Genomic DNA, 15344 nt, shown 5'->3' with positions numbered 1-15344 from the left:
GAATGTGTAATACAATAATAAACACCTCCCTAATATGTAAAGGTACACTGTTTTTTAAGTGTGTCCCTTTGGTTGCAGATGCATCACTGTAAATGTAGTCCTTCTTTCTGATCGTAATTGTCACTTCTTCACCCTCTGCATTTTATTGATGCTCTTTAAACCCCTTCTCTTGCACAGATAACTTGTCTCTTTCATACAGTGCATGTTTTTCATGTCTTTTCATTGGTTTGTTAATTTTTTTTGATAAATAATCCATCTATTTGTCTATCAGTGTGTTTCTGTCCGTCAGAGTGACACACACTACTGCTCAGTATCAGCTAGATGACTACTTTGATAAATATCGTTTCATTAATGGTGTAGCCAAGCGACAAACAACTTACCTGTCTTACCTGTCGACTCTCTTGGGTAATTGTTTGCATGTCCTGTGTGACTCCCTCACTTTCTTTGCCTGCCTTCCTATCTTTGCGGCCTTGCCTGTCTGTACGTGTCTGTCTCACTGTCTCTCTTTCTCTCTCTCACGGTCACTCTGTAACTGTCTGGTCTGACAGACGTCCAGGTAAAATGTGCAGGTAAATCTCTCCCTCTCGCCTGCCTGTGGACTGCTTCCATCCCTGTTTCCCCCTGCTTCTCGTCCCATGTAACTGCGCCACATGCTCGAGACATTGTGGAGGGCTCTAATACCCGTTTTGATCTGTTTTTCCATCTTCCTCCTCCTCCTCCTCCTCCTCTGTCTTGTTCTTTTTCATTCTCTTCTTTTCTCAACCCTGTCTCTTTCTTTCACTCCCTTCTTTGCTCCATCTCTCTTCGCTTAAAATTTTTGTTCGCCCTTCTCTCTTCCGTTCCTCTCTCTGGTTTTCTCTCTCCATATTCTCCTCTTTCTTTCTCTTCTCCTCTCTGTCCATCACTTCTCTATGTTAGGTCAGAGATAGTAACAAGGATGCCGCTGGGTTTTTATCCTTTCTGCGGAAGTGCACCAAGTACGAGGACGTGCAGCATGTACTGTGTAACCTAAACATAGCCATGCCACCTTGTGTCAAGGTAAGAACTTAAGCAACTCCGCGCAAGCACACATACACAAACTTTTGCTCTTGAATTTCCTTAGATGTCCCTCTGCTTGATGAGACAGAGGTCGTTTCGTGGCATTCTCCAATTAAGAAGTCAGTTATTCTGAAGGTTTTCTTTAAGGTATAGCACAATATCTACATTAGCTATTATGTCTTACCAAGTGTGAGGTGGGATTTTGTCAGCCGTTACTTGCCACACCTGATTGGCTAGAGAACAGTAAGACTATACTTATTACTACTGGATGAACTATTGGCTTGTCCAATATTTGTCACTGGTTGAAACTGTGTATAATGTGTATCTTTGATTTTAAATAAACTGAAAGCAATTTTTTTTGCAAAATGAATGCCAGTACTGCATATATATACACTACATTTGCACTTTAACAAAAAAAAAAAAAAGTGATATTGGAAGTCAATTTCAGTCATTCAACATACTGTATACCGGTGTGTGCGCTATTCAAATTCTGCTTGGAGAATAGTAAAACAGTATGCAGCACTTCTTTACCCATTTAACATCTCCCCCCGTTATTGGGGTGGTTCACCTAAATCAGTGGTTCTCAAGGTGTGTGTCGCGAGAGGTGTGAAAGGTGAGGCGCGTGTGTAACCGGGTAGAAAATGTGATGATAACGTCGGAATCTTTTTCACGACTATAGCAATGGTGTTCATTCAGACAGGTAGTCTGTAGGTTTACAGAACAGGCAGATATTTGACAGGGGCAAAAAGAAAAACAGATGATGCTTCGTAGACGAACAAAACAACGTGCTCAGTTGACAGTAATCGAAAGAAATATATTACCAAGTAGGGCTGCATTGAGTAGTTCAGAGCATCGAAGTTTCATTCATAATGCTGACATTCAAATTATTATTATTAAAAACGTACAGAAACATTACCTTCCACCTTCTCTCTCAAACACACACACATAGCGAGCAACGTGGCGCTTAGTCCGTCTCTGTAATAGCCTCAGCCCAAAAGTCAAAAGTTTTTGAAAAAAGATGGATGTAATAATATCCAAAATTCCCATCATGTTTTTTATCTGACGAAATATCCTGCTTCAATCCATATTTGTTGCCGTTTAGCCTTTCAAAAGCAACATTTACACTGCGGTCAAAAACGGTTCAAGCGGTCTAGCAGCAATCTAACAGCACCCTAAATTACATTTATATGACCACAATAACACAGAATCCTATTTTCCCCCCATTTCTTTAGGGTGATAACGTCGTAAAATATGACGACAGATATTCGAAGCCTTTCTTGCTCTTGGGTTCACAGTGATTGCGGTGGGAGATGCGGAGAGACCAGTGTGTATTTTATGTCTGCAAAACTGCTGACAGCTGATAGAATGAAACCCCAACAAAATATTTGGATTACATTTAGAAACATTACTTCCCAGTCACGTCAATAAAAAAAGTGATTTCATAAAATTTAAGTGGATTGTTTGACCCTTTTGATGAATTTGGACATTTAGTTTCCAAGGATTTATTACATCGTTGAGACTGACGCTTTAAAAGTGGGGGGGAAATCATATTTCTAAGGTTTCACTTGTATACTCTGCTGTGCATTAAACTTGGATTATTGTTACAACAGGGCAGTCTTTTTGAAAATGACCAAAAAGATGAAAGTCCAATCTATTGATACATATATTACATTTGCATATTCATGCAGCTTTTCATTGTACCAGTAGTTTTCTATTGTTTTTTTTATGGTGCTAATGTCCTGCGGGCCAAACAGAGGGCGTTAAAAAGGTTAAAAAGTGCTTCATTTATGACACTTAATAATAATTATAATTTGCTCATAATGTGATTTTGCTGTTTTTATTTATATCTTAGGTTGTTGGAAGTGAAGAGCGCAGGCGAACCTTAACCCCCCTCGCCCTGAGGGAACGCTACAGTGCACTGAACGAGCCTGGTCTGGGTGAGTCCTTCACTGCCTGACCTTCAGCCCTCTCCTGATTTATTCACAGTGGAGACGGGCACTGAATGTTGCACCGCCCCTTTACCCACAACCCTTTGCTTCCTACTCTGCCCTCTCTATTCCCCCCCCTATCTGTCTCGCGTGCACGCATGGCACAAAGTATGCCCCAGAGTTCTTTGCAGTGCCGTTAGAGGAAACCGTATTGAATGCGCGACCAAAAGATGAGCAGCCGTCCCCCAACATGGCCCAAAATGGCACCACGGCACATTAGCCTTTTCTGAGTGTTGAGTGTCCTGGTAGCTATGACAACAGATGAATGACTTCTGTGATTGGTTTGCATGGCGCTAGTGTCTCCACTGCGATTTCCAATGGCATGGCAGCAGATACTGCTAGCATTAGCACCGTAGCTTAGCACCGGGAATGGGCAGGACCTCGCAGTGGAGCTAGACAGAGGAGCCCTTATATTGATTGGCCTGTGGTAAATGAACAGAGCCAAGATGGCCGCTCTGGTTTGGTTTAAACGTTGCTGATGGCGGGTGGTTGGGTTGAAGAGGGAAAGGCCTTTTCTGTCTATCACACAGCGCTGCTACATTGCACCTCAGTCCCTACTGTAATGGTTACTGAATGCTACTTTGATTGGTGGGACTATAGCACCTGAATGAACCCCAAATTCTAACCTCCCCATGTCCATAATGGTGTTTTAACCCTGGAGATTATTTGGACAAAAAACAATGTTTTGGGTATTTCCTTCAACAGAGCAATGCTTTTGACAAGGTAAGTATTGCTATTAACAATTTTAATAGCAACTCAAAGAAGATTTATTGAAACAAAAAAGGGAAAATAATAAAAAATACTAGCAACTGCATGAAATTAATTTAACATTTGTCAATAACACACATTTGAATGGTCCAAAGTTGATACTATCTATCCACTAAGTCCCAAATTGTTGTCACTTGAATATCAGGTGGACCGTCCAAATAAATTGTGAGTTACGGTCTTAACACATCGGCAGCGTTTTTTTGAGCAATTCATTTGCACGTCAATTTATTTTTTCTAACTGTTCTTATCATGAGTACTTTCACTTTCAATTCCCTCGTCTGGAAATTAGTGGGTTTTTTGAATGGGTTTTTAGTTAGATGTCTGAATTAAGCTCTGTGGTTAACACAAGCTGAAGAGATTTTAACGTTTTGTTCTATGACATAAAATACATCAATAAATACCCCACTCGTGAATTTTGAAGTCTTTGTGTCTTAAAAAAGACGGTTGCTAACAAGTGGCTAAATGAGACTACTAAAAGTCATCACGTCAACTTGTTCGCCTTTACAGCCTCGTTGTGTATATTCGCGACCGTTGTGTAGTTCGTTTACAGCCTAACGTTATCTTTTTACTTCTGGTGATTGCATTCACACTTCAAAAATCATAAAAGTGATGATTCATTTGTGAAGATTATCTTGCTGAATAAAAACATCTTTCACAATAAAAGCCCTAGACGTATAATATTCACAGGCGTGTATTTTGCATTTTCGTATTGTTTATTCATCACGCCACCGGTGTGTAAAGGCCTTTTTGACATACTCTATTTATTAATCTTAATTAGAGTCAGGGGTACAGTCTCCAAAGTTCAGTCACTTGGCACTGGCATGACAGCTAGTGTCTAATGTGGCTGTTTGTTTTCTTTTTTCATTTTAGCCACAGTGAATGCCATGGAGAGGACCGAGCTCAAGATCAACATCATATCTGAACAGCTGGGTCTGAGCTGGGCAGGTTAGTCGTGTAAAAGATCAAACAAGCTTCTAATGTAGCGACTGTATGTACTGTTTATTTTTTTTTTATGCATCTCTTTATTGACTTGACTGTCTGTTTTTCAGAGTTGGCACGTGAGCTCCTGTTCGGTGTGGACGACATCAACAGGATCCGGGTGGAGAATCCCAACTCCCTGCTGGACCAAAGCTCCGCCCTGCTCAACCTGTGGGCCAGCAGAGAAGGCAAAAGGGCCAAGAGTGAGTCCGACACTACTGTTTATCTCTTCGAAATTAGCTACTAATAGCTAATGTTGTTAATGCTACTTAGAATTTATTAGTACATACAAACTGCTGTAAGTTTTGACTATTTAATTGTCAGATTAACTATATTTTTTTACTCTGGCTGTCCACAAGACTAACGCTCTCTGACCGCCGACCTTTCTTGACCTTCCCTGTCCTCGTGCACATACTTCCATACTTTATCTATCTCCCCCCCGCCGTCCATTGTGTTCCCCCTCTCAGTGGAGAGCCTGTACACCGCTCTGAGAAACATCGATCGTGCGGACATTGTAACATCCCTGGAGGGTCAGGCTCCACAGCCGGTGCCCGGTTCTTTAGACGAAGGCGCCTGCCGACTCGGCGACCGCGACTCCACCCTGCTGTCCCCCAGCGTCCTCAATGGTAAGACCCACAAACACATCAAACATCACCACGAGACATGCAGTATTCAAATCAGTGTCCTTATCAATGAACAGCGAATTACCCCCACTACATTTAGACTGCTTAAACAAGTGATTTAATCTTGTATTAACACCTTGTTACCTTAAAGCTAATCTATCACCAAGGTTAGATCAATTTCATTTTTTTTTTCCAATAGCAAGTTATGGATCCATTTGTTTTAATAATAGAAAGTATCCCCCATTCAAGATTTAAGACATTAATAAAGTTTTTTAGGGTGATTATAAGATGAAATAAATATGGAAGAGACTGATGTTAAGCTTGTTTGATTGTCCCATGACGATCTGTAACGATCAGAAATGGAAAGTTTAAAAGAAACTTAAGCAGAATTTGGAAGGAAAGTTAATTACATCAATTGCCATGCACAGTATTTGGTGTACGTGGTAATATTTGCAGATATATATAAAGGATTAGGAATTCAATGGATCAAAGAGAATTTCAAAACATACTGAATATAACAAGAATATTCTCTGAAAAAAAAATAACTTCACTGTGTTGATTAAAAAAATCACTGGGATTCCACCCTTATTTCACAATAATGCCTCCAGGATTTATTTACTTAAAGGTCCCATATTATAAAAAAGTGAGATTTTCATGTCTTTTATTATAAAGCAGGCTTAAGTCCTATATAAATACTGTGAAAGTATCGAAACACTCAATCCACAGGGAAATTCACACAGCCCGTATTCAGAAACTCTGCATTTGAAACAAGCCGTTAGGATTTCTGCCCATTCATGATGTCACGAATATACAATATTTAGATCATTGACACAATTTTAAACATAAAACATTCTAAATGTGTTCCAGTTTATTCCTGTTGCAGTGTATATGAATGTCATCAGCTGACAGGAAGTACACATGGACCCAAGCTGTTGACTAGCAAAGTTAATGCAATTCTGTTGCAATTCCGTCAAAATGCGCTAAAACGGAGCGTTTCAGACAGAGGGTAAATACAGGTATATCCGGGTCGACAGTATGAGGAAAATAAAGGTTTTTTTTAACATTAAAGCATGTAAACATGTTCTAGTAGAAACACAAAATAGAAGTATGAACCTGAAAATGAGCACAATATGGGACCTTTAATAAACAATTTTTTGTAAACAAGCGTATTGGTCGCAACAGCTGAGTATAGTCAGCAGCACTACTAAAAAAATCGGAGACAAAATTCTTCAGCTCAATAAGTTGAGCTGTTCTCATTTACTTTCTACCTCTGAAAATCTCCCTGCTTCCCTTGAGTCTGGGTAACAAGCCGTTTCACCTTGTTTCTGTTGCTCCACAAGAGGTCACGGAGAAAAGGCCAGCGCGCCTAGTGCACAAGCCGAGAGTTATTAGACCCCCGTTTTTCAGAAGGGGTAAGTTGAAGGGGGACTCGGGCTGCATGGTGGTTTGCTGCTCATGACATGTACATGATGATGATGATGGTGATGATGATGATTGATAATGAATCTCAGATGATGTTTTTTTGAGGTCTGAGGAATGGTGTCATTCTCCCACCATACACCCGGCCTTTTTGCAGCATGCACTAACACCGCTCCATTCCTCCTCACTGGGGCACAAGTCATTTATTTTCAGTTACACTTTTTCACACCTCATACTTAAAGCCCGGAACATGACGCTTCTTATTCTTCTTATACTCAATATGAGAAACGAGGATAACTCCTTTTTTGCTATTACTGGTAGGATTTTTAGAAGAGACATTTATTTAAGCCAACACTTAACATTTCTGATTTTCAAGTAAGGATGTTTCAGATGTGTTTATAGAGTACATGTGTGTCTGTGTGTGTGTGTGTGTGTGTGTGTGTGTGTGTGCATACATTTGTGTCTGGGATGGATACACTAGTCAAAAGTGGCGCTAGTACACAGATGATAGTGTGCTCTGGGCCTTCATACCTTGTTTCTATCCCTCCCTCTTTCTCTTTCTTTCCCTGAGAACGAGACAGAATTTAACGTAACTGCAATGTTCTAGCGGTCTCCAAATTGTGTCTTTTGCTCAGGACAATCTCTCTCGTCCTATACTTTCAGTCTGTCTGTGAACCTATAACATGTCATATCTGCTGCACAGCCGCCCTGCTCCTCCTCCTCCTCCTCCTCTTCCCCTCTCCTGCTCTTCTTCCTCACAGCTCTTCCTGTCCGACCTCTGACCTCACATGACCTCATGTTGACCTCTGGGCCTCCTCCTTCTCTTGTCATCTTATTTTCCCGCGCTCCTCCTCCCTCGTTCAGTCGAGCGGGGACCCTCTCCTCCTCCTTCTCTCAATCCAGCTCTGTGTGTGTACTACAGTTTGTGCATGTGCATGCTGCATGCGTTGCTGTTACAGTATCTGTTTGTGTGTGTGTGTTGTGTGTGTGTGTGTGTGTGTGTGTGTGTGTGTGAGTGTGTTTCAGACCTGGGTTTTTGTTAATTGTAGCTTAATTTATTAGTATTAAAAGAAAGTCAAAGAACTTTTAGTTTAGTTCAGCTTGCAAGGATTTTATGTGTATGAATAGTATATTGTTATAAATTATAAGTAAATGATATTGTTTTCATACAACAAGTGTTTGAAATGCCTTGCAAGATAAAGTAGGTTCCATTTAATACTTCCAGATACGTAATGAATATCTTAAAATAATTTTTTTACCCAGGTCTACTCCAGATGATTTTTGTCTGGGACGTGTGAGTGAGGAGTTTTTCCTTAACAAAATAAAAGTTTGCAGTTTGCTGTTTTTGATTCTGACTTTATGTGCATGGCATGCTTTCAATGTATGAAGTTTTGTTCACAGTGTAACATGTTTTCTCTGTTAAATGGGTGTAATGCAGTCTTGTTTTTAATGCTATATTAACAAACAAATGTTTTTTTGTTTTTTTCTTTACCTGTAAAATAAATGGTGTGTTGTCTAACGCTACGCTGTAACACATGGTCAGCCGCGTAGTTCATAATGTTCACTGGACAATGTTGCTGTGACATGATCGTCTTTCATTCATGGGCAAAATGACTAACTGTAAATTATTCTCGGTGTTTGATAAACGGGACTTTAGCATATGGTCTAGTTTGAACACTTTTTTTCTCTTGTCTGAGGATCTTGCGAGCTACAATATCGGCGCAGCATTTCAGAGATGGAGAGCAACATTTTCTCTCCATCTCTGAAACGCTTCGCCGATATTGTAAGACTCTCTCTTTGATAAGTCCATCTTCCTGATTTGGGTTGGTGCCAATGCTGGAATAGCAACTTTTCCTGCAGGATATTCATTCCGTTGAAAGAACACGTCCCTTTCACTGAAGGGACTTGAACGCGCATCTGCATTTGTAGAACAGCCAATAGGAACGCTCTCTCTCTCTGAAATGACCTGTGATTGGTCAAAAACTCCCGTCACAAGCTCGATTTTTTAAAGCCTGAAAACAGAGCCAAGAGGAGGTGCAGAAGTCTAGTTATCTCCCAGACCACTGGAATCGCAATATGATGAAAGTTTATTATGAAATTGTTGCCCAATTATACCAAAAATTAACTTTAAAATCAATCTACATCCAGATATTTAATTTCTCAGAAACTCTGTTTTGCCCATGTCTGATGACAAACTCACTGTTAACATTGTGTGAACGTTATCAGCCAGTTAGGATATTGCTGTGAGGTGTGTGTTGTGTATTGCTTTGAGTGTGTGTGTGTGTGATTATTTCCGTATACATTTGAGGCTCACCTGTGAGCCAAAAGTGTGTGTCCTCATCTCTGTGTTAATACCAGTGCAGTATCGTGTGTACGTGAGTGCGTGTACAGTGGTGAAGTAAGTAGCGTGCTGTGCAGTGTGTCGTTTTTGTTTTTTGGTCTGTTTGTTTTTCTTGTGCCATGACAATCTCTGTGGAGTTTATTTGTGCTTCACTACATCCTGTGCCTTTGACACCTGTGTGTGTGTGTTTGTATGTTTGTGTTTAAATAGGAGTGAAGGGAAAAGGCTAACCCAGATTCATCTAACTCATTCTAACTCTCATTCTAACTCTGATTCATTCCTCCCATCTCACCTCATTCTGACGCCACATCTCATCATCCCGGCCCTGTACCATCCCAGAAACACACACACATGCTTACTCACATTTTAGCACATAATTCCAATTATTTACACAGTAAAGAAGTATTTCGCCCATTAATACATTTATTTACTGGTCAGAGTTGTTATGGATTCTGTTAGCTGTTATATTTTAATTATGGTAGAACAGGTGCTGGTAAAATTCAACTTATCTGCAATAATTAATAAGACTCAGAAGCATTTGAAATCTGAAAATAGAGAATGCATCTATTGGCAGGTCAGGTAAGGTAGACTTTGTTATATTGTTTTACTAATTTTCTTCCCATAGTTGGACCTTAATGACTTACTGGCTATATATACCATTGATTGTTTCTGAAAAAGCTTTGCTAAAACATTTTAAAAAATGCATCAAACCTTTCTGAGGATCTATTTGTTATGCACAATTATCAGGTTAATCATTGTCAGTGTCTAGGTAGCGATGCCTCTAACTTTCTGTTTCCACAGCTGTACATTACGGCAGTTTCCATACAATAAATGTACAGATAGATCGAATTTTGTTAAAGCCATTATTTCTTAGTGAGCATTCTTTGTGATTATATATAATTAGATTATAAGACAAATCATATTCCTTCACAACCATAATCAAAGTACAAAAAAGCTGTTTTTAAAATGAATGGGATTGTGAAATGTAGCTATAGTTATTGCAACTCCTCAGACACATGAGCTGTAATTAGCTGGTTCCTACAAATATATCCCTTTTGCTTGTCTTTTCTCTGTCTCGGCCTGGTTAGAATAAGGACAAGAAATACTAGTTATGTTAGGTTTGTATTACAATATATAATACATTTGTAAAATTGAAAAAACTGCCTGGAAATTTAAACTGACAGGATTGTCATAACACCTTAAGGTTGAGCTATTTATACCATGGGTTGCTCCTTGAAAGCCCCTCCTCAGACACACTAAGCCTCTACTTAGTTTTCAGATGTTTGTGGTTTTAACCTGTCAGCTTGATACACAAGCTGACATCACATCACACCTTAGTGCCTCGCTGAAAATGTTGCACTCTAAAGTGGATTATGGCTCTGAAGCAGAACAGTGTGAACGCAATCCTAACTTTGATTTTGGGTGAAGTACTCCTTTACTGTTCAATTTCACCTTATTTCATTCATCCGAACTCACTGATGCAACATATTATCAATTTAAGAGTAATCAAGCAATCCTCAATTCAAACCGGTCACATGAACAAAACTAAGAGTATTATTGTCTTCAAATATCACCAAAGAAAGCACATGAATTATAAGCTTTATTCACACAGCATTTTCAAAGTATATTGGTTTCAATACTGAATATGTTTCAATATTTATTTTTAGATAGACATTTAGCCATGTCTTTTATGTTAAACTTAGATAATAGATAATGAATGAAAATATTTATTGATAAAAGTGAAAAAAAAAGAAGAAAAAAACACCAGCTGTGGAAAAAAAATTGCATATCATAAAAATGATGAGATCCAAAAAAGACTGAACCTAAATGACTCAGATAACAAACCTGTTGTTATACTGTATGTACAATAAAATATAAATATAACATTTGATATGAATCACATTATTACAATATAACACATCTGTTTTGCCCTGAAATTAATAGTATAAACAATAGAAAAATGTATATAAAGTGTGTTTGTGTGTGTGCTTGTGTATTTTGATCGTGTTGTTGCAATGAATGACATCTTGGTAATCAAAGTAGAACAAAAAAGTATTATCAAGCACCCAACCGTGTGTAAAAAGTATTTATATATTGCTTATTATATTCAAGTGGTAGAATAATGTTTGTTAGCCAAATAATGTCATTTATTGATTCATAATCAATTAAGTCCTCCTGAATCTGAAGAGGCTCAGCAGAATAACACAAAATAATACATGCTGATAATTCCTTTTAGAAATTACCCCGTCAGTTTATAATAAAATGTAGACCAAGTTATAATGCTGTAAATTGCCGTCATTAACAGGCAAAACCAATTACTCAAAACTCTTTAAAAGTAACAGATTTGTTGTGTGCGTGTACGTATGTATTAGTGTGTGTGTGCGTGTACTATGGCCTTTATTTGGATGCTTGGGATGCAGACACGTACAGTAAATGCATGGCTCTGATAATGCAAAGAGCGGCAGTAACTTGCATTTTCCTCTGCAGAATCTGCAAGATGCTGCTGACTCCCAATCAGGAACGCGTGACAAGGGTTGGAACGATAATAGACGTGTTATTACGGCGTTGGTATTTGTATCCCAGCTGCTGGGATATCGTAGAAAAAGGACTTAATCAGCTGTCTAGAACATGTTGTCATTCCTGAAAAAGCACAGCACCCAGCTCCTGCCTTGATTGGTCAACAGTTAGTTGCCTAAGGAAGAACAAATTTGAAATGCTTTTTGAAATGATCTGAACACATATCTGTGATGGCCAGATTTCAAATGTACAGTATTTACTTTAAATATTGTAATTTCATTATTGGCTATTATGTAAATCCAACAGCTTTTAAGGGCATTTTTGCTAATCAGCCTCTTAATGAACTCCAGACGCAATCAGGATACTAAAATCCAATTGGAACACTTTTCTCAGATGTTACTAACGATAAATGTATATCGTGCCAACCCCGCGATCAATAAGCTCTCTAGACTCACCTTTTTTCGCTTATCGAGGAACACCGTGTATGTTCTGCAGATTCACTTTCTTACACGGCAGCAAACTCTAGAGCCCTGCACCGTTCACCTCACGGACGATGGGTGATACACCAAAACCCCTTTGACCCTCACCTCACTCTTATTGCTGTGTCCCAATGACAATAACCTAAAGTGCTTGGATCAAACCCACAAAACATCAATCAGACAAATCAATGTTGGAAAAACAAAAGAAACTGATTTCAGAGTGAAAGACAAGTATTGTTCTTGTGCACTACCTTTCAAACTGAAAGTAGTACAAAACATTCTGGCGGTGATTTATTGGAGTCAGATTGCTGGTTCAATATATATTTCGTTTCACACTTAAAGGTGCAGTTGGTAATTTTGAGCAAATATGATAAAAAAAATTATAAACATTTATAAAACTGTCACTATATCCTGACATGAGACAGATACACTGTGGGAAAAATCATGTTCCTCTGTGTCCTCCTGTGCTCTTAATGGCATTTACAAGATTTCAACGTGCCCGAAGGAAAACAACCAATCAGAGCCGAGCAGTCTCTACAGCAGCTGTCAATCACTGCTCGTGAAACTCGTGAACTTGTGAATATAAATCAATGTTCTATTACTGTAATGCCTATTTCTCACTTCAAATGTTTTCAGAAACATCTTGTAGTGCACTGTTTAGCCGTAAAATTAGAAAGTTTGCTCCGGCCGGTGGGCGGTGCTTGGTTTTGGCTCGACTGTTTTCAACATGGCGGCCGGGACACAAACTTTCTCATTTTACAGTTAAACAGTACACTACAAGATGTTTCTGAAAAGATTTGAGGCGAGAAATAGTCATTACTGTAACAGAATTTTGATTCATATATGATCAGCGCTGCCTAGTTTGACCATTTGATCAAAGTTTGCGGGATTTGCGAGCAGTGATTGACAGCTGCCAAGAAACTGCTCGTCTCTGATTGGTTGTTTTCCTTCGGGCACGTTGCAAAAGCTATTAGGAGCACTGGAGGATTTTTTTCACAGATTATCTGCCTCATGTACATAGACTGTATAAAATATAGGACGTAGTCTGCGTGACGTCACCCATAGGTTTCTGAAGAGCCGTTGTGAAGCTCCAAGTGGGCGGCTTCGGCCGTCATCTTGGCAGTGACGACACCAAAAATGGGCAAAGAGGTGGATCGTCGGTGGAGCTGAGGCAGCCTGGGTGCAGCAGAGCAGACAGCTAGCAGCTAGTGACCTGGTACGGTACCCACCTGTCAATCAAAGCAGCCACGCCCTTATTATGCCTAACTTTAAGCCTTATTATAAATGAAACGAGTGAGTACGGTTGTCATGAACGGGGATATTACCTATAGAGACCAAAAAACGTTCTTTGTACCAAGCTGTAAACATGTTTATTTCTGCTGTAAAGCATTTTAACATGGGGGTCTATGGGGATTGACAAGCTTTTGGAACCAGCCTCTAGTGGCCATTTGAAGAACTGCAATTATAAGAATAGCTTTTTATTGTATTTGCTCAAAGTTACCGACTGCAGCTTTAATGAAATGGATTGAAGGATATCTCAATCCTAAATTAGTGGCTTTACAAAGACGGACTCTAGTCTCTTTGTTGGTGTATTGGGACAGGGCTGAGCCCCACTGTTTCCTCATAGGTTGGAGAAACAGTCGATCCACCACCTCCCCATCCTCCCCCTGGCTATGCCCGCGTGGTGTTAGTCTTTCTCTTGTCTCGCCCCTGTCTTCCCTCAGGTTATGGGCTGGTGCAGGAGGAGCTGCTGTCCCCGGCCTCCATGCTGTACAGCTTGCCCTCCCCGCTGGGCTCAGAGCCCTACTGGCAGGAGGTGTCCAGCCTCGAGTGCGCCCCCATCGCCACCACCGAGGAAGACACGTTAATGGAGATGTCGGACGTTCAGGTGTGGCCGGCGGGGGTCAGCCCCTCGCTGGTCACGGTGGAGGACTCGTCGCTGGACGGCAGCAGTCGGGCCGACGACTCGGAGGGCGCCACGCTCTCCCTCCCCTGCAGCTTGGGTCGCCCGAGCAGCGGAGCCAGCGGGGCCAGTGGCTCCATCATGGAGCTGGAGGAGGAGGAGGAGGAGGAGGAGGAGGAAGGGGAGGTTGAGGAGGAGGAGGCGCCACAGGAGCCAGTAACTCTACTGGCAGAATGGGACAGGGTGAGGGCCAGTGGCGCCGTTCCCAAGGTCAACCTAAACGGCCAGCTGGGAGGTCAGAGGTTGGATGGGAGCAGAGGGGAGGTCCTCGCAGGAGGAGGAGGAGGAGGAGCAAAAGGAGGAGGTGTAGGGCTGGGTTCAGTGGAAGGGATTTCTGTTGTTGCAGGCCAGCAGGTGTATGCCCAGCGGTGTGAGGTGTCGGGACTGAGTCGGGCTTCGGAGCACAACGGAGACAACCGGTACGTTCGCTATAACTGTAGTCGAACATTACGTGTTGTTTTCCACTGTTTCAAAATGACAACTTTCTCTCTGCCTTTATTGTATTTGCTGTCCAGGGTGGTGGGAGGCGGAGCGTTTCAACCCTACCTACCAGACAAAGACTCCCTGCAGGGCTGGGTGGGCTCTGTGTCATCAGGACGCGACGGCAGCGTGCAAGGCTTGCGCGTGGCCCAGGAAGCCCTGCTGACTCCGGTGTGTGACACGGGTTACTCTCATGTGCTGCGTGGGCGCCTCCTGCAGGGCACGCAGCCCTTTGACAAGGGGCTGGGCTTCTCTCACCAGGAGGCGGGCCAGCGTTCTTGGGAACAGGAGCAGAGGCGGGGCCAGGTCAGGTCGCCGACCACCCGCTGCTTCCTGCGCCCGGAGGGGGAACACCTTTGTCCATCCTTTGTATCTTTTTAGAATAATCAGACGGGAGGACAAAGTCATTCAATTTGATTTCTTTGCTCACGACAATCAACAAATTTAGTCTCACAGGTCAACAATCATCAAAATGTATTATTTTGATGAAGGAACCTGACCAGAATTATGTGTTGTGTGGTGTAACACATGGGGAATATTCACCATGTCCAGCACTTTTTGGTTTTGTTTGACATTTCTGATTGCAAACAATTTATTGTTGTTAAAATATGAGTAATGTGAATTGCTGTTTATATGTAAATTGTGTTTTTTTTGTACAGAGAGAGGAGAAAGAGGACTATACTGCTGGGGCGCAGTTTGTTGATGAACACGGACGCACGCTTGCCAGAAAGGTGAGTCATTCGTGTTTGT

The 15344-nt window shown here is 41.1% G+C and overlaps 1 protein-coding gene across 1 annotated transcript in view; it reads left to right on the top strand.

Moving 5' to 3' along the window:
- Positions 1 to 15344, top strand: part of ank1b (ankyrin 1, erythrocytic b) — a 102403-nt gene that overhangs the window by 85631 nt on the left and 1428 nt on the right. The window contains exons 35-43 of the mRNA XM_074618830.1: positions 919 to 1038; positions 2891 to 2975; positions 4665 to 4739; positions 4844 to 4975; positions 5240 to 5398; positions 6736 to 6807; positions 13876 to 14533; positions 14630 to 14765; positions 15254 to 15325. Of these exons, the coding sequence (XP_074474931.1) occupies positions 919 to 1038; positions 2891 to 2975; positions 4665 to 4739; positions 4844 to 4975; positions 5240 to 5398; positions 6736 to 6807; positions 13876 to 14533; positions 14630 to 14765; positions 15254 to 15325 (1509 nt within the window). The remainder of the gene's footprint in view (positions 1 to 918; positions 1039 to 2890; positions 2976 to 4664; positions 4740 to 4843; positions 4976 to 5239; positions 5399 to 6735; positions 6808 to 13875; positions 14534 to 14629; positions 14766 to 15253; positions 15326 to 15344) is intronic.

Source organism: Sebastes fasciatus, chromosome 19 (assembly GCF_043250625.1).
Source record: "Sebastes fasciatus isolate fSebFas1 chromosome 19, fSebFas1.pri, whole genome shotgun sequence".
Classification (NCBI taxonomy): Eukaryota; Metazoa; Chordata; class Actinopteri; order Perciformes; family Sebastidae; genus Sebastes; species Sebastes fasciatus.
This window is presented reverse-complemented; position numbering and strand designations above follow the sequence as displayed.